Source organism: Miniopterus schreibersii (assembly GCF_964146895.1).
Source record: "Miniopterus schreibersii genome assembly, chromosome: 14".
Classification (NCBI taxonomy): domain Eukaryota; kingdom Metazoa; phylum Chordata; class Mammalia; order Chiroptera; family Miniopteridae; genus Miniopterus; species Miniopterus schreibersii.
The window spans coordinates 50,816,890-50,836,018 of NC_138114.1; the positions used below are offsets into that span (position 1 = coordinate 50,816,890).

At 57.0% G+C, this 19,129-nt stretch overlaps 1 protein-coding gene across 1 annotated transcript; it reads left to right on the forward strand.

Moving 5' to 3' along the window:
- The first annotated feature begins 14,898 nt into the window (after positions 1–14,898).
- On the forward strand, positions 14,899–16,411 carry LOC308567113 (homeobox protein MSX-3-like). Its single transcript, XM_081158410.1, has 2 exons — positions 14,899–15,333; positions 15,946–16,411. The coding sequence occupies exons 1-2, from the start codon at positions 15,129–15,131 to the stop codon at positions 16,356–16,358; spliced, it is 618 nt and encodes a 205-aa protein (XP_081014536.1). The 5' UTR covers positions 14,899–15,128; the 3' UTR covers positions 16,359–16,411.
- Positions 16,412–19,129: the final 2,718 nt, after the last annotated feature.

Consider the following 19,129-nt stretch of genomic DNA (forward strand, 5'->3'; position numbering starts at 1 on the left):
GAAAGGTGGCACTACTCTTTGCTCCTGTTACCTGTGCCCAAATGTGGGGTGGTCAGGGCATAAATCACAGGCTCCAGGGTGGGCAGCATCAATGGCTTAATGAGGCACAAGGCTGCAGGTGGGCACCTTGTGGCCCCTCTCCTTGTGAATCTGCCCCAAGGGGCAGATGAACCCATCTGGTCCCAGGGACTAATTCTAGGGAAGCTCTGGGCCCTTGGCCCTGGTGGCACAGACATGGGGACCCCTCACCCAGTGGCTATGGGGAGATGTAGGCTGGGCAGCTGGGTTTGCAGGGCCAGTGTCTGGGAGGTACTGAATGAACCCTGCAGCCTCAGAGATGCTGACCTTGCAGATGCCACTGGAGTCCGAGGAGAGGAAGTGCCACCTGCTGAAGCCCAGTGGACGGTCACTCTGGGGCTTCCCATGTTTTCTTAAAACAGAGCCAAGAGGGCTCCGCCTCCACTGGGCTGGGCTTTCCTGCTTCTGCTGAGATTGCAATTCTCCTCTGCCTCCCCTGACCATCTGGACCTGGAAAAACACCACCCCCACGGGCTTGGCCAGCCACCAGCCAGCCTGTCTGTCTTGCTCCATCCTGGCCTTGAATCTCACTTCATCGCTCCCTCCCGAGGGTGGTGGTCAGTTCTCCTTCCTTCTTATTAAGGCTGGACTGGATGACCTCAGCCCACTGCTCTCTGAGCCTTTTTGAACACTGTCTGGACAGCCATGGGCACTGCTGGGGGTGGGTAGTGGGACCCCACTGGACTATAGTACCCAGAATGAGCTTCTCCTGGGCTCCTGGGGTCCCATGGCCCTCTCCTCCTCCACACTCCTCACTTTCAGGGCTGCAGCCATACCAAGTGCTCTGTCCCCAGGTCCATCCCTTCTGCCACCTTCATTCCATCTGCTGGTGCCCTTTCTCGCTTTGCTTCCAGATGCCAGGTTCAGCCTCTGAGTTAGGCCCCACAGTATCTTACCCTATCCCCAGCCCAGGTGCTGCATCCCAGCTCACTTGCCCTGCTTGGCTGGGCTCCACGACGTGGACACCATGTCTAAGTATCTGGCCCCAGCATGGCCTGTCCCAGCATGTCCTTCCTCCTGTCCCCCAGCCCCGCCTGTGCCTGACTCAGCATGCAGGCCTCTCAGTTTTTGGCTCCTGAGGAGCTCTGGCTGCGGGGACTTCCTCTCTGTTTTCAAGGCCACAGCAGGATGCTGCCCCCAACCCCAAGTCTGGCATTTCCTGATGGGCAGCGCAAGTCAACTTTCTGTCAAGCAGGGACGCTGGGCACTGGGCTCTCCTCCAGTGGCAGGTAGAGAGGAGAGTGTGCTGCCCACAGCCCAGGCCAGTGTAGCTGAGTTCATCAGGGTCACTCAGGGGGCTGAGTGTCCTCACCAGTCACAGCCACGGGGGCAGAGGAGGAGCTCTGGACAGCAGAGAGAGGCCCATGACTGGGGTGTCCCTCTCAGCACTGGCCCTGGTTTTTCCTCTTGGGGAAGACTCTCCAAGGATTCATTCCAAGGAGTCGAGGATGTCTACTGTCTTACCAAGGTGCCACCTGGACATCTGTGGCGCCGTGTCTGAGTGTGGGATCAGTAGGGGGAAAAGGCAAGGGCCAGCCCTGAGGTCAGAGGGCAGGAAGGATGTGAGGGGTTCCTTCTCAGTGGGCCCCAGCGCTGTCCTGATGCTCCCCTGGGCAGGTGAGTAGCAACCAGGGCAGGACCCCATGAGTCTGAGTGCGACTTTAGAAAAGCTGAAAAGGCTGGGGCTCCACAAGCCAGGCTGGGGCGGCTGCTGGAGGGGACACTGGTACTGAAGTTCCTGGGGCAGAATCCCAGCCAGTAATGATCCTGCTTTACCAGGGGGAGTGTCTGCTGAGAACACCAAGCATAGCCCTGCGGACAGCCTGGCCAGTCAGTGCCCTCTGTGAGGCCCAGTGGCCACTGCCCCATGGTGCTTCTACCCCTTCCCCAAAGTGGGGTTGGAGGCGACCCCATGTGGGTTGTATCCTCAGATCATTGGGGGAAACAGGCCCTCAACCACGTGCCCCTGCCTGGACAGGAAGGGCCTTAATTTGGTGGCCCTTGGGCAGCCTGGAGCCCTGGGGGTAGGGGTTGACACATGGGCAGCAGCCCCCCTTCAGCAGGGTTAAGAGGTTATGGGGGGGCAGAGCAAGGGAGCATGGGCAGGGTCTCATGATGCTCAGACGACAGGGTGGGCAGAGACTCAGGACTGGCCTGGAGGAACTCTCATTCTTTGAGCTAACAGCTGCCTCCTGGATGGGAGCTGCCCCCACTTTGCGGAAGGGAATTCCTGTGGGCTGGAGGCAGAGAGGCCTGGAACCCCACCCCACCCCCAGTGCTGCCTGCACACCTAGTCCTGGGTGGTGCCCCCTAGGCCAGGCCACACAGATCTGCTCCTGGGCAAGGGATCTGGCCAGCAAGGAGTTTCCCCTGTGCCTGTGCGTAGCTGCCCTGCCCAGGGGAGGGAACGCAAGGTGGCGGGTTAGAATGGGGCCTCACTAGGACAAGGCACAGGTCTGATCAGCTAATCCTTTACCATCCTAATGCAGCTCCTCCAGTAGCAGCACCTGCTCCACACTTGGGCCTCTCCAGGAGGTGGCCAGACCAGTCCTTCTCTATGGACGCTATAGGGTTTCCTCCCACATACTGGGCCGGTTAGGCTCGGGTAACAAGCAGGACCCTTATCTCAGAGGCCTCTTGGCAGTGGGACTCCCCCTCCCTGCAGGGAGGCCAAGATTCCGAGTTGGAATAAGTAAATTTATCTTTAAAAGCAAACTTCGCAGGTGTCGGGTGTACAGGAATCCACAGAACTCTCTACTACCTTTACTACATCCTGTATATCTAAAACGACTCTAAAAATAAACTTTAATAAACAAACTTCAGGCGAGCCTACAAACTAGTGCTGTGGTTTCCTCTGACTCTGGAGGCTGAGTGGATAATTTCTGACAAGTGGCCACTGGGATTGCATCATCACCATTTGAGCTGCCCTCTGGGACCAGGGGGGCTGGTCTTCACCACAGGACCCAGTCCCTGGACGGTGGCACCTGAGCTCCCAGAGCCCCTGACACTGACCTCCAACCCAGAACCCCAGGGCAGGAAAACCCTACATGTAGCTGGGGCTGGGGGCAAAGCCCCAAAGGGATGCTCTCCTCCAAAGCCATTTCCTGGCTCCCAGAGGGCTGGAGCCAAGGCCTTTGTCCAGGGCTGCATTCCAGGGCCTGGCCAGACCCAGGCAGAGGCCCCACAGGTGTTTATTGACTAATGAATGAATGAGTGAATGAATGGAAGACGTGATTTTACACCACACCCTCACACACTTGGTGCACTTGCAGGAAGAGCTGATTTGTTCTTGGTGAACAGACTTCCCAAGAATAAGTGTGCAGACAGCCAGTGCCACCTCCAACCTCTCCCCAGTCTCTGCTAACCAGGCCTCAATCCAGAGGGCAGAGCTGGGTGCTGGGGAGATAGGAGCTAAATTCCCCTTCAGCCACCAGCTCCAGGGGCAGTAACTATGGGGTCCTCCTCACCCACCCCCTCCAGGTGGGCCCAGCACAGCCTCTGAGACCTAAGATCCCAACCAGGACGATTGGGGTGGGCGGCTTAGTGGCACTGTCCCCAAAAGCTCTCGGAATTTTCTCTCTTCTTCCCCTTCTCATTTTTTTTCAACAAACACTAACAACCAGGATGATCAGAGCACTGAGCTCTCAGGCTGCTTCTGGGCCATGAGTCCAGGGAAGGTCATCTGGTCATATGGAGGCCTCTGGACAGCTCCCCCACTCGCGGGCTAGGAGGGGCAGCCCCCAGAGTTTAGCCCCGCCCTCGCCCCGCCCTCCCAGACCTGGCCCCGCCCCTCCCAGGCCTGGCCCCGCCCCTCCCCGGCGCGCTTCTCTGCGGAGCCGACCGGCTGAGCAGAGCTGCAGCCTCGGACGCCGGGCTGGTTTTAATAAAGTTGAAAAGGGAAGAAGAAGAGGAGCTGAACCCGAGCGCCCGACGGCAGCCCCGCGCGCAGGGCGGGAGCGCTCCGGGCGCCGCGACGCCGGCTGGGGCTTCAAAGGAGCAATTACCCCGGGCGGGCGGCTGGGGAAGCCGGAGAGGCGGGGCGGCGAGGCCGAGCGGGGGGCGGGGGCCCCGCGGGAGGCCGGGGAGGCCGGGCGCCCTCCGCCGGGGCTGCCGGCCCTCCCCGCAGAAGCACGCGCGGGCGGGGCGCGCCGGGGCGCCCGTTGAGTGGCGCGGCCATTGTGCCCGCGCTGCGAGCGGCGACACGCTCAGAGCCCGCTCCCCGGTGACGTCTCAAAGGGCCTTTGACGGGGAGCCCCCTGGCGGGAGGGCTCACCTGCAGAGAGGCTCTATAGAGCCTTTGAAAGCGCAGCAGCTGCCAGGGGCTGTCGGCGGGGCACCTAGGGGGACAATGAATGAGAGGCCACTTGGAAACAGCAGGCTTGTGCCAAGCCCGCGGGCTGGGAAAGAAAAGTGCTCTTCATCGGTGACTCGGTGTTTGAAGGGGACCCTTTCTCGGCCGCGGAGGCCTCATGTGCATGACAAAGGGGCCGCAGGCGCGGGCCTCGAGGCGGCCGGCCCAGCCGGGAGGCGGCGCGCTCAAGTGTGGCGCGTCCTTCCCGAGGTGGGGCCGGGCCCTGGCCCCCACCCCAGGGCGCTCCGACGGTCTCCAGCGCAGGCCTCCCTCGGGAAGTGGCTGAAGGGGGCAGAAGCGCTGCCCGAGTCACCATGCCCGTCTTTGCCCAAACCAGCACTGCCTGTTCAGTAACCACAAAGAAGTGGAAGTGGGGGACCCCTGGTGACCCCAGCGCCCTGAAGCAGGGAGCCTGGTTTTCCTTTTGTCCCCTGAGATGCTCTTGGGAGAGACGGTGAGGCAGTGGCCTCCGGAGGCCCCAAGGGCTGAGGCTCTAGTACAACCCCCAGCCTGGGAGAGGGGAGAGGGGAGAGCAACCCCCGTCCCCCAACACACTTAACAGACCTAGAGGTACTGGACCTGAGCGGATTTCCTGTCCTCCCACAGCTCAGCACCACTCTCTCCTAACCCCACGCTGTCGAAGAGGAACGGGGTACTGGCCTGGGGGCTTTGGGGAGAGGCAGGGCAGTGGAAATGCTCCTCACCAAAGTGTCCTCACTGGGGACACAGGGAGCCCCCTGGGGAGGGGCACCTAAGCTCATGCTCACCCCCTCCCCCTGGGATCTGGGGCGCAGCCTCAGCTTGCTGCCTGAGCTGGACTCTGCCTCCCATACACACCCCATCCTGTATGGATGGGTTGTGTGTGCCCTTTAGAGCCCCGTGAACATGGGGGTTCACAGGACGTGGCTGCCTGCCTCCTGGGGCTCAGCACACCTCACAGGCAAGAACCTGGGTTCTTCCTTGGGTCATGTGTGACTGCAGGCCACCCAGCCCTGCCCCGGCAGGGTGAGAGGGACATGCTTCTCGCTGACTCAGAGACACGTGGCAGCAAGAGCCTCAGCCCTTGGAGCCTTCAGGCCTAGCCTAGAACATCCCTCAGCTTAGGCCTTAGCCCCTTCTTGAAACTCGAACCTCAGCTGAGGGTCCTACCCCTGCCCTTGACCCCCAGCAAGTCTCCCGTGACCCTCCTTCAGAGCACAGGGACCCCTTGGCCTTGGCCCTGCAACCCTGGCATCCTGGACTCCTTGCTGCCAGCTTCTGGTTGATGAGCACCCTCAGGATGTTATGCGTGCCCCAGAGTTGGTCCAGTGACTTGGTGCCAGGCCAAGGGGCAACAGGTTAACAGGAGCTCAAGGAATGGGACACCTGCTCAGGCTTGGCCATCAGGGGAGTAAAGAATGATCCAGAACCTGGGCTCTAGACAGGGCCCAGTCTATGGTTGGACCAACCATGCAAAGGTGCTGCTGGCTGTTGGGCACCACGCCTGTGGGTCAGGGGTCTGGGACTCATGATTTCACCTGCAGCCTAAACACTCCGGGCAGACAGGTGCTACCCTGCATGCTGGCTGTGAGCTTCCCCCACTAAGTGCCTGTCACCCCATCCTATCTGCAGCCCGGAAGCACCACAGTGTGCCTGTCCCCAGCTCCAGCCCAGACACCCACCCAGAAGCCTCATGCCCCCAGGAAGAAAGGCAGTGGGCAGGCAGACCCGCAGTTTGCTCAGCCGCTCAGTCTTAAGTGGTCTTTAGACCAGGATTAAATTAGATACTCGATTGTTAATGTCCCTGTATCTTAGATTGTTTTCAAAGTAACAAGCCTTGGGCCATGAACCATCTGCAGACGCAAACTACTGCCTGTTCTCTTTGATCAAGAGGAATTCCTAAGGCCCTAATTGGCCCCTACTCCCTGCAGAACTCTTGATTGCAGCCCCTCCTCCTACCCACTGAGGGAGGGGGTGGGGCTGTGGGTCAGGTCTCAGTAGTCTCCGAGGACAGGAGGACTATGCCAACTGCTGGAGTGATCTGGTAGGCAAAAGCAGGTAATAGCCCTCTGACCTGAGCACCAGAGTGATGCTAACACCGCCCCCCCCCCACACACACATTTAGAACCAAACTCAAAGTCCCAGCCATATTTTTCATGACCCTGTGATCCTCCTTCCCCTCGGTGCAGCCTCCCTGGCCTTGCCTCTGTCCCCACAACACTCCTGGAATTAGAGTCTCTGCTCAGATTTCACTCTTTGGGTTCCCCCACCCTAACGTTTCCTGAGTGTGGGAGTGCGCGGGTGTGACCGTCTGCTCATCACTGCCCTCATTTACTCCATCCCTGGAGAGGTGGAGGCACTTACCCAGGAGCCACTCTAACGGGTGGACAGAGCCCAAGGGGCCTGAGGCCTCCTTTCCCATGACCAGACATGGGCCCAGGCAGTGAGGGGTAGGCTGGAGAGGCTGTCCCTTCTGGGACTGGCCTGTTTGACTCCCACACCCCAAGTTACTGTCTCCAACTTGGCCATTTTCACAAACTAAGACCATTGGCTCAGAGACACACCTCTTTTCATGTACTTCCCAAGGTAGGATCCATGTCCAGTGTGAATGAAACTCCAGGACAGCCCTAAGATCCCCAAGATCTCCCATCTGGTCCTGCTCTGCCCACCTAGCTCTGGAGTCTGTAGGTCCTGGACCTCGCCAGGCTAAGCTACAGAGAGCCAGCCTGTCAGCTCGATGCCTGAGTGTCTGGGTGCTGGACCCAGACACCCAGGGCCCCAAGGACTCAGGGCTGAATGAGGACCACTGCCCTGGCCTGTGGCCACAGCCAGCCTCCATCATCCTAAGGCTACGTGTGTGGTCTTCCTCCAGCTTGCAGGGATCTAAGGCCCAACAGGATTAGGCAGGATTACAAGCCTCCCACAGAGGCTCAGCAATTCGAGTGGCCCTCCGCTTGCCTGTCCTGATTGGGTGCTATCCCTGCTGCAAGGTGGGTCAGGGAGGGCAGAGGGCACTTTTGCAGAACCCCTACTTCTCGGTGGGTAGAGAGACTGTTGTCGGTCTGCTGACTCAGAGACTGGCCATTGGTACCCTCTCCACTCAAAGCCCAGGCAACCAGAGCTGGCACCATTGGCACAAGGCCCAGGACAGGGATGGCTATACCTTTCCCTCCTCTGAGCAGTAGGACCGAGTAGCACCTGCTTCTCTGTGAGCCCACCTGCTGCCGTCTGTTGCTGGCTACCAGTTCTCCTCAGGGCCTCTGGGCCTGGCTGACTGGAGGGGGTGGGAGGGAAGTTGGCAGGGGCCTTGCTAACCAGACAAATGGGTTGCTTTGGAAGTTTGCTTCTGCTTATGTGGAGGAGACTGAACAGGAAACTGAGGCCCAGAGGGGTTAAGATGGCAGGTCAGGTGTCACAGCCCCTAAGTAGAGCCAGGACTAGAACCAGGAATGCAACTTGAGCTCTAGGTCTGGAGTATGCATGCACCACCCTGGAACCCCCTTCTTACCCCTTTGAGTCCCATATGCGACCAGCCCTTTGTTCTCAGCTCTGAGCTCCAGGAGGGTGGGAGAGACCAGAGATAGCACATGCTGGGTGACGCCGGGGAGTGGAGCTCAGGGTAGGTGAGCATCTGAAACCTGGGCACCCTCTCCAATGTCAACTCATGCCCACAGGCCTCAACAGTTAGATCCTGCCACCTGTCCTAGTATGCGGAGCTTGGTTGTCCAGGTGTCCTGCCCTTTTGCCCAGGTAGGTGGGTAGCTCCGTGCAGGGGCTCCTAGGTATCTCCCTCAACCTCAAGTTTCTAACAGTCTGATGTTGCTCATTACTGGGGGAAGAAAGAGATCTTCCCTTGGGATGGAGTGAGAAGGAAACAAAACCTTTGAAGGAAATGAAAATTAGTAAAGTTAAGCCTGTATTTGTTTTGAAACTATGTGGTTTTTAAAGTCAGTGACCAGCAATAAGGAGAATTCAACAAGGGACTGTGTCAGTAAGGCTGTGGAGCTTCTTCTCTTCCTGTGGTTATCGAATTCTGAGGGGTGGCACTGTCCTCCTGTCTTACTTCAGGGTCCACCCAGCTGAGGCTAGAGCCCCTCCTCACCCCTCTGTCTTGAGATCCCTCCCCTGGGATTTGTAGGCCTTCCTTAAACCACTTCTAGCTTCTCTGGGCTTCTGGAAACCCCAGGAGTGAGGTTCTGGTACCAGGGTTTCACCTCTGAACTCCAGGCCCAACTAGAAAATGACCAGCAGGTCTTCTGGACTCCACCTGAAGATCTGAGTCGATTGCCTTTGGTGGCCTCTCTGTGGCATGGTTCTGGCATTCAGCTGCTCTGCCAGAGGCGAAGTCCTGTGGCCCTCCCTAGCACAGTCCCTCACCCGGGGCTCAGCTGGCTGGCCAGTCTCTGCAGACCACCAGCAAACCTGCAGCAAGAATTCTGAGGCCAGCTGCCCTGTCCCAGGCCTAAGGATGGACTGTTCTCCAGGACACGTTGGTCCACAGAAGCCAGCCCTCCAAAACTGACCCACCCTAGGCAGCCTTTTTGCCACCTCCCAGCAGTCTCACTGTTGAAGGGACTTCTCACAAGCCCCCAAGGACCATGGACAAATGCACCACTAATGGGTGCCAGCTCAGTAGCATGGATTGGGAAGGCAGACACTCTAAACCCCACCTGAGGGAGAGACAGAGGGGTCTTCCTGGGCCACATTTCCCCACCCAAAGGCCTTCTCCCAGCCCCACCTGGAGTACCCCAGCCCTTCATTAAGTTTGCATCCTAGTTTCTGCCCCTGGCAGTGCCTGTCCCCTTTAATCATGGCCAGGGGTGTCATCTGGGGGAGGCAGGGTTCTCCCAGACTTGCCTACAATGTGGGAGGAGTGTTCAAAGGGACTGAAAAAACAGGCAGTACCTTAGGGGACAATGGGCAGCTTGGTCTCCAGGCGGGGAGGGACCAGTGGAATCCGAGTCTGCCTGGGCTCTGGAGTGGAGGCGCCTGGACTGGGGCCTGGGGACACGGCGCTTTGTGCGCAGGGTTAATGAGCTGGAAAATACAATTGGGCATCGCGGGCTGTGAAAATCGCTTTGGGGCAGCAGATCACTTAGCTGCTGGGAGAACCCAGAATTGATTTCCTTTGTCCCTAAGGCCAGCACATCCTTGCAGAGGCTGAGGCCAGGGTCTGGGCCTCCTCCAGGACGACCCCAAAAAGCCCAGGCTTCAAAGGACTCTGACACAGCGAGGAACCCCGGAACAAGAAGGCTCTAAAAACAAACAAAACAGCAGAAGCCTTTCTCCTGCCTCTCCATTTTCTGCACTCCCTCCACCCCTCTCCACCTTTGTAAACTGGAGTAACATACCCCCCCAAGGCAGGACCTGTGGGGAAGAGAGCCCTGGGACCCTGGAACAGACTCTGAAAGGCTCTGCTCCTGTTTCAGCCCCTGGGGGTGGAGGCTGTGGCCTAGCCCCTCCCCATTCCCCAGGGGGTCAGCTGGGCCAGCCCCATCCAGGGCCCCTGGAGAAGGGTTCAGCTTGTCCCTGGGTTGCCCAAATACCATATTCACTACCTGATGAATGTCCTGGGCCCGTGGGGAAAGGAGGGCTGTAGGGGGGGTGTTCTGGACAAATAACAGGAAAAGTGCTTAATGGGTCAGGGACAAGTCACAGATTTCTGAGCAGAAAGTGCCTGACACTTTTGTGCTTATTTTGTCCTGTCCTCCAGGCTCACCTAATGTTCCTCTTTAAGCACTGTGAACCCTCCTCTGTGAGTTCTGTCGCCCCTCCTCTGAGCACCGTGGCCCTGGCCTCTGCCCTCAACATCTCTCTTTGTCCCAGCTTTCCCATTCCTCCTCCCAAGCAGACCTGTACAAAGGCTGCTCTGCACAGCTTGCCCCTGGGATGGACTCTCAGCACCGCCTTGCTGGCCTCCCTGTGGCTTCTGCTCTGAGTGATGCAGATACATCAAAAATTGTAACTACAAGGAGAAACAGAAAAGACTTTGTTCATGTTATTTAAATCTCTTTAAAAGATAACTGACCATTTAAACAAATAACATCAATCAGTGTGGGATTTAATAACACATAGAAGTAAAAGTTCTGACAATAGTACCAGGCTCTGAAGGAAGAAATGGAGATACCAGATACTACTCTAAAGTTGTTGTACTATATACAAAGTGGGATGATATCACTGGCAGGTATGTTGTGGTAAACTGAAAATGTATATTGTCAACCCAAAAGCAGCCACTAAAATAATAATAAAAAGCCCGGCCGGGCGTGGCTCAGCGGTTGAGCATTGACCTGGGATCCAGGCGATCGGGGTTCGATTCCCTGTCAGGGCACATGCCCGGGTTGTGGGCTCGATCAATGACTCTCTCATCATTGATGTTTCTATCTCTCTCTCCCTCTCCTTTCCTCTCTCTGAAATCAATAAAGATATATTTAAAAAAAAGAAAAAGAATTAAAGTTAAATAAGCCAACAAAGGAGATACATTGGAATAATAAAAAAATATTCAAATGATCAAAAAGAAAGAAAAAAACTGAACAAAGAACAGATGGAAATTTATAAAATAATTAGTAAGGCCACAGATTTAAACCTAATCATATCAATAAGTACAGCAAATGTAAATGGTCTAAATACCCAATTAAGAGGCAGAGGCTGTCAGAGTGGATCAATGAGCTATACCTAACTACATGCAGCCTATATGAAGCACTCTCTTTTTAAAAATATATCTTTATTGATTTCAGAGAGAGGAAGGGAGAGGGAGAGAGAGAGAGATAGAAACATCAATGATGAGAGTCGTCATTGATCAGCTGCCTCCTGCATGCCCCTGACTGGGGATTAAGCCCGCAACCCAGGCATGTGCCCTGACCAGGAATCGAACCCGCGATCTCCTGGATCCTAGGTTGATGCTCAACGGCTGAGCCACACCCCGCTGGGCTGAAGCACTCTTTTTTTTTTTTTTTAATGTCTTTATTGACTTTTAGAGAGAGAGAGGAAGAGAGAGGGAGAGAAAGAAACATCGATGTGAGAGAAAAACATCCATTGCTTGCCTCCTGCACAAACCCCGACCGAGGAAAGAAACCACAACCTGGGCATGTGCCCTGATCCGGAATCAAACCAGTAACTTTTTGGTGCAAGGGACCACACTCAGCCAACTGAGCCAGACTGACCAGGGCATGAAGCACTCTTTAAATATAAAGACGCAACTATGTTTAGAGTAAAAACATTGAAAAGATATACCATGCTAACATGGTCAAAAGGAAGCTGGAGTCTCTAGTCTAACATTAGACAAAGTTTACTTTAGAACAGAGAAATTATAGAAATGAAGGCTATTTCATGTTGATAAAGGAGTCAATTTGTCAAGAAGACATAACAATCTTAAACATTTATGAACCTAGTAAGACAGGTTCAAAATACATGAAGTAAAAATGGATAGAACCATAAAGAGAAATAGATGAACTCACAGTTACTATTAAAGATTTCAATACCCTTCTCTCAATAATTGAACAAGTAGGCAGAAAATCAACAATGATACAGTGACAGATGCATATCAACCAACTTGATCCAATTGACACTTACTGACCACCCCACCCAGCAAGAGAAGTATCCACATTTTTTTTCAAGGACAACAGAACATTGACCAAGATGAACCATATTTGGGGCCATGACACAAGTCTCAATAAATGTAAAAGGACTTATGTGAGACAAAGTATGTTCTCTGATATGTAAGTAAGCTGAAAATCAATACAGAGACATCTCTGGAAAATCCCCAAGTACTTGGTGATTAAGCACACTTTGATCCAGGGTCAAAGAGGAAATCAAAGGGAAATTAGTATTTGGAACTGAATGAAAATGAAAACATATCAAAACTGTAGGATGTCACCAAAGCAGTACTTTGGGGAAAATTCATAGTACTGAATGCTATATTAGAAAAGAAGAAATGTTTAAAAATCAATGACTCGGCTTCCACATTAAGAAACCTGAAAAGAAGATCACATAGAACTCAAACTAAGTAGAAGAAAGGAAACAATAAAAATTACAGTGGAAATCAGTAAAATAGAAAGCAGAACACAATGTTCAAATCTGAGAGCTGGTCTCTTGAGATCAATAGCATTGATAAGCCTCAGGCTGCCCACAGAGTGGGCAATAGCCGACTTTTTTGGGTTGTCAGTTCACCTTCACACAACAACAGTCCTGTTCTGTCCAGCCCTCCTAGAGCCCTGAGCCTGATTCTTTTTCCCTCTGGGGCTTTATTGCTGAAAAACACCAAGCCTGGAGTGGCAGCCTGGCTCCCCTCAGACTCAGAGCAAACAGCTGGTCATTGTGGGAAACAATGCTACTCAAACTGGGGACAGTATCTGCCAGTGTGTGGGGTGAGTGGGGTAGTCTTCAGGATTTTGCCATCATTTCAGGGGCACACCTGGGACGGTGATGGGGAGCACTGGCCTGAGCATCTACCAGCTTCAAGAAGGACCAGCTGCGCCCATCCTCCTGTCCATACAACACAGTGTGCTAGCCTCCGCCTGGGTCCCAAGGCCAAGTGTCTGCAGGCATCTTTGTCCCACCTGATTGTCAGGGACATTATCTAGGCTCCCTTTACACATGGGACATGGATTTCTGACCCAAAGCCACCACCTGACAGAAGTGAGGTCCCTTCTCACCCCTACCACCTCATACCCCACCTCCCATCCCAGGGTCTCTCCTGACCAGGCCCCCATGGGGGTTAGAGATATTGGTGGGCTGGATACTGTTTGTGCTAAGCATTGGGTCTGTGTTCTCATGACCAACCCTGCCCCTGGGGGGGGGGGGGCTCTGCCCCACCTGCATCCTTCCTCCCTCATCTGTCCCCCTGCTGGTGCCCTGCCAGCACATAGGGGCCTGGTCAGCCTTGGCCCAGCTTGCTCTCTGTGGGAGGATCAGACACCCACAGGGAAGGGCAAGACTGATGGAGGTCGGCACCCATGCCTGGCCCTGACACCCCATCCTTCCCCCTTGCCAGCCAGGCCACATCTCAGGCTCCCACTCATCCACCCAGACACCACCTTCCCAGAGTCCTGAGCGGATGTGGGGCAGGCTGGGGCAGCTGGCTGTCATCCTTATTAAAATTCTTCTTCAAACACTCCGGTGAGTGGCCTGCTGAAGATAAACTACCAGGAGAGAGACCTTCAAAGAAAATGCTTTAATGATGCAATTATCTTCAATCAACTCAGAACATCTTTATTACATTAGTAAGGGGCCATCCATCTTGGAATATAGAAAGAGCTGATCCCGCAGCAGACACCAGGCCTGGCCCTGGAGCCGGTCTGAGGGCCCCTTTCAGAAAGCCTTGCTTCTAAATTTGCATGGAGAAAAAACTTTCTAATTGAATTTTTCTGCCTGAGCGAGGCTGTTAAACCGTCCCCCAAACCTGGGTTTCATTAAAGCAACTTTGGTTTTAAAAAAATAAATATAAATAGGTTTAGGTTGCTGTTTTTGTGTTCTGGGATATTAACAAGACATTAAGTCGTTACCCGCAAACCAATCTCATGATTTATTCTAAAACTCAAGAAGAGACCGGAGCGGCGCCTCCACTGCAGCACCCGGGAAGGTTTTACACCAAAGATTGGTCCGGTTTTGGAAAAAGAATCCGAGTAAGCACAAGTCTCTGTCCCCTGAAGCGCTCGGCTCCTCCTCCGAGACCGGGGTGGGGATCCCGCCTCTGCCTGTGTCCGCGGGCGCCTCGCCGAGCAGCCCCGCCGACCCGGGTGGGCAGGAAGCCCGGGTCCCGGGTCCCACCACGATTTTCCCCTGCAAGTGCGGAGTGGAAGAGGCTGGCGGTGAACCTAACGCCCAGCGACAGACAGGAGATGCACGAGGCGCCCCTCCTGCGCCCCAAGTCCTGCGTCGGAGGCGGGTAGGAGATCGGGCCCTGGCGCCTCCTCCAAGGTCCCGACGCGCTGCGGGACGCCCAGGGGGCAGAAGGGGCGGCCCCGGGCCCCGGGCCCCGAGGACGCTCTGCAGCTACAGGTGTATGAAAAGCCACCCAAGGCCAAGGGCACCGCGGCCCTACTTCAAGGCGATGGACGCCCAGTTTCCAGTGCGCGCGCGGGGTCCGTCTAATGGGCCCCCAGCGTTCGGAGAGAGCGCCTGGGCCAAAGCAGGCACATGCCGAGGGTTCCAGCTCGGGGTTGGGGCGCAGCGGGAAGAACGGCCCGCCGGCGACGGAGGGACTATGGGGCTGGGGGCGCGCGGAGCAGAGCCCTTCGCTGCGCAGGATCCGTGCGCGGTCCAAGGCCGGTGCTTTGGCCGAGACACCGCCAGCCGCGGCCGTCGAGCGCTCCTCGGGGTGGGGAGGCTGGGGCCAGCTCCGCGTGCTCCTTGGCTGTCCCAGGAGCCTCCCAGACAGGCAGGGGCGTGGGCCGCGCCCGCAGCGCTCCGGGAGAGGGCGGCGGGCGCTGGGAGAGGGACAGGGGCGCGCAAGGAGGGCTTGGGGCGGGGTGTGGATGCTGGGGTGCCGCGCGGCGGCCCCGCCCCTCCCTATCCTTTCCGCCCTCGGGTCAGCAAAGCCAATGGACGCCTGGGCCCCTGCGACAGCGGCCGAGGCGATTGGACAGCGGCTCATGAAAGGGACACCGCCTTTTTATAGGGCACGGAGGGCGGGGGCGCCTCCAAGTCCCAGGCAGTCGCACGACGCGCTTTCCCCACATCTCGCCCGCCGGGCCCCGCAAGCCCCGCGCCTGCCGGCTCGCGCATGGCCCCGGCGTCGCTCGTCATGAACTCCTCTGGGCTCAGGACATGTGGCGGGGACCGCGCGGGGCCCGGCCCGCTGCCCTTCAGTGTCGACTCGCTGCTGGAGGCGCAGCGCCGGCTGGGCCCGGAGCCCCGGGAGGAGAGGCCGCGCGCCGCCGCGGAGCCCGGGGCCTGGTTCCCGCCGTCCACCCGCTCGCGCTCCCCACGTAAGTGCCCTGTCGCACGGTCCCGGGTCGCGAGACAGCCCGCCTGGCGCAAGCCCGGAGGACCAGGGCGGGAGGGGCGCTGTCGCTCTAAACTTCGGAAAGTAACCCGCCGCCAGCCGCCCCGCCTTAGTACGAAGAAAGAAGCCAGCCCACCCGAGCCCTCCGGCCCGCGCAAGCCCGCAGCCGCTCCCGCGTCCCATGCAGCCAGGCCTCCGCTCTGCCTGGGAGCGGGGTCGGTACCCCGAGGCCCTGCGGCTTCTTGGCCCCCTGTCCCCCCATCCGTCCCCGCGACGGTGAACTCCCGCTTTGCGGAATCCTTGCCTGTGCCCTCAGACCTCCAGCCCAGGCTTCTCGATTCTCCAAACGGGCAGAGTTCCCCTCCTCCCTGGGGTGCGGGGCCGCGGATTTGGGGAGCAGAGCCGGAGTCCACAGCGGCCCGCCCCTACCCGCAGCGTCTCCCCGGTGCTTTGCTTCACATGCCCCTGTGGCATCTGGGGTCTCGTCTCCTCTGAGGGCGCGATCACGGAGCTGGGAAGGGGATCCGGGAGTGTCGGAAAGGGGAGCGCACTGCCGGCGTCTGAGTGCCCAATGCGTGCTTCTCTCTCCTCCCAGGCGCCCCCAGCCCTCCGCCGTGCACCCTCCGAAAACACAAGAACAACCGCAAGCCGCGGACGCCCTTCACCACCGCGCAGCTGGTGGCGCTGGAGCGCAAATTCCGCCAGAAGCAGTACCTGTCCATCGCCGAGCGCGCCGAGTTCTCCAGCAGCCTGAGCCTCACCGAGACGCAGGTGAAGATCTGGTTTCAGAACCGCCGGGCCAAGGCCAAGCGGCTGCAGGAGGCCGAGCTGGAGAAGCTGAAGCTGGCGGCCAAGCCGCTGCTGCCGGCGTTCGCCCTGCCCTTCCCCCTGGGCACCCACCTGCAAGGCTCCTCGGGCGCTTATGGCGGTGCCACGGGCAGCCTGCCGCAGGTGCCAGGACTCCTCGCCGCGCCCATCACCGCCTATGGCGTGTATTACCTCTCCTAGGGGACTTGGACATATGCCTTGCCAGGTGGAGGCCTGGGGGTTCGCCAGTGAGGGCGCGCGCGGCGCAGGGACACGATGGGCCCCGCGGGCGAGCTGCACCTAGTCGCGCACCGGTCCTCGCGCGGAAACTCCCCGCGTCCCGTCGGGCTTTTTTTGGTTTTGTTTTTCAGTTTTGTTTTTGTTGTTGTTGTGGTGGTTGATACAATGTTATAATCGACCCGTCAAGCCTATTTGCGGGTATCCTACAGATATTTAAAAAACTTTAAAAATCATGTTCGTACTAGACAAACTTTCCTGAAAGACAGTGAACATAGTTTCAAGCAGTGTCCTGGAAATGGGCCGGTGTAGAGCTTCCTATTTTGTACAAGGCAGCCAATAAAGTATCTGAAGTTTCCTACTCTGTGGGACCTCCCCCTGACGCCCTTGCTTCGGTAACGTCACCCATCCGAAGGATTCGCCAGACTGCTGGGGAAGCAAGAAACTGATTCCCGAACACAGAAAGGAAACAGGTTGGTGCCAGGACTGCTAAAATGCAGCGCGCTGATTACTAACGAGGTGCGTTTCCTTCGTGGCAGAATGGAAACTTTCACCCTGATTTTAGGGAATTTTCCCCCCGAATCTATTTTTTACTAGAGAACGTCCGGGAGGCTGAGGGGAGATGCTGTCTGTGGGGCGTGTGTCTGTAAGCGTGGGGATGTGAGGTGTGTGTAGGGGGTGTCCACGCAGAGAGGCCGGATAGCCACGGAGTCGCCGATGGGCATGGAGAGCGTGGTGGGCTGTGTGCACCGCGGGCCTGCTGCTGGGCTGGCGCTGGGACCCAGGCCGGTGCGGGGCTGGGGAGGAGGCTTTGCTGGCGCTCCCGCAGGAGGCCCGCGGTGCTAGGGCGCAGGGTCCATCCAAACATTGGCTGACGGGGCCAGAATGGCCAGGGACATACTGGTCATCCTGCTCGGCTTCTTTGCAACACGCTCTTAAGGTCCGGAGTGAGGAAGGCCACGGTCTGACCCTTTCCGAGGCTTCTCCCGGCTGCCTTCTCTCTCGCACTCGACTCCAGACTGGGGCAGTCAAGGTGCCTGGGGCAGATGAAAGCCCACATGGCCATTCAGCTTGGTCCCCGCTGTGGGCAGCCCCCTCCCCACCTTCACCCTGCCTCTGAGCTGCAGCCAGAACACGGAGGTGACCATGAGGAGGGGACTCAGAGCCCCTTTCTCCTTACAGGCCGCAGGCTGCGCTGGCTGGGTCTGCCATCCTGGACTAGTTTTACTCGAGGCCTGCTGAGGAGCTGCCCCACAGGAAACAGCCACAGAGAAGTCCCAGAAATAATAACGATATTGCATTAAATTGCCTATTACTAACCACCTTTCTTCCTGTGTTTTCTGGAAAATGAAAATTCTCGATGGGTTTTAAATGGAAACGAACCCAATTCTCCAAGTATGAGCTGCTGGTACTGAGAGAGGCATCCTCACACCCATGCTGCCCATCCTTCCCAGGCATGTGCCCATGGGGCTTGAGCTGTGCTGTTTAAACTCAGAGCCCAACTCCAGTCTGGGTCTTCAAGGAGACAGACCTGCCCTGTAAATACACCAGAGAAGGTGGTGGGGCCAAGGTGCAAAGAGAGCTCGAGAACGAAGGAGGGGGCCTGAGAGCCATGACCTGCAACCAGACCTGACCTGGGTACCATGCACCTCACAGAGCACAGGTGTTGCTTTTTAAGGCCACTCAGTACCTTGATCCCTTTTTCACATCTGAGGTTCTTGAGAGACTCCCACCAGAAAGTCAGGACCAAGTTCTGGGCCAGGACAACAATACTCACTTTGCAAATAGTTTGGGAATTGTCATGAACTATGAGATAATCCCAAGCAAAGGTGACAATGACACCAGCATAGGAGGAAAAGGAGCGCCTGGTGTCCCCTGTGTGGCACCCCTGCTCTCCACGGGGGCAGTGGAGCAGAGGTCTGCACACATAGCCCTGCCACCTCACAGGCCCCTAGTGTCCCCTCGGTGCTGGCTGATCCCTACAGCATAGGGCAGCCAGGGCTGGTGGAGGAATTTGCTGAATCGACCACTTCTGACCAACACACCTACCTGGGGAGGCTCCCACCTAGATACCTTCACTGAGCCAGTCTACCATCCAAGGGTGAGTGAGACCTGTGGGGCCCAGACACGTGAGAGACCCCAGCTGAGTGCCCTTGTTGCTGGGCAAGGCTGAAGCAAACTTGTCAAGACCAGGACTCTCTTGCTGTTCCAAAGGGCTGTCCTCCTCCTGAGCCAGACCTTGGTACTGTGAGGCCTGTCAGACACCTCCTTTAGCCAGTGTGGAAGGTTTCCAAGGCTCTAAGGAGTCCTGGAGCCATTCACTTGTCACGACCCTGCAGAGCAGCCCAGGACCTCTGTTGCCCCTCATCAGAGGGCAGACAACCTGAACTCAAGTCCTGGCTCCCCTTCCTTGTCCATGTCCTGCCATCTGCTGCTGGTGGATTTGGAGAGACCAGCCCTGTCCTTGGGGAACCAACTGGATGAGGGGGACAGGAGAGAAGTTCAGGGCAGACCACACCTTTGGAGGTACAGGGGCCACCTGATCTGGGGACCAGGAGTGGGCTGAGTTGTACAATGGTGTGCAGCATGGGTGACCCTGGGTAGAGCCAAAATGGGGAGGGCAGGACCGTGGGGGACCCCAGACAGTGTGTTTCATCAGTCTCATTAAATGAGGCATAACAAATAGGCCTCACTGGTCTAGGGGACCAGAATCTCACTTGAGCCCTGGGAGGCCA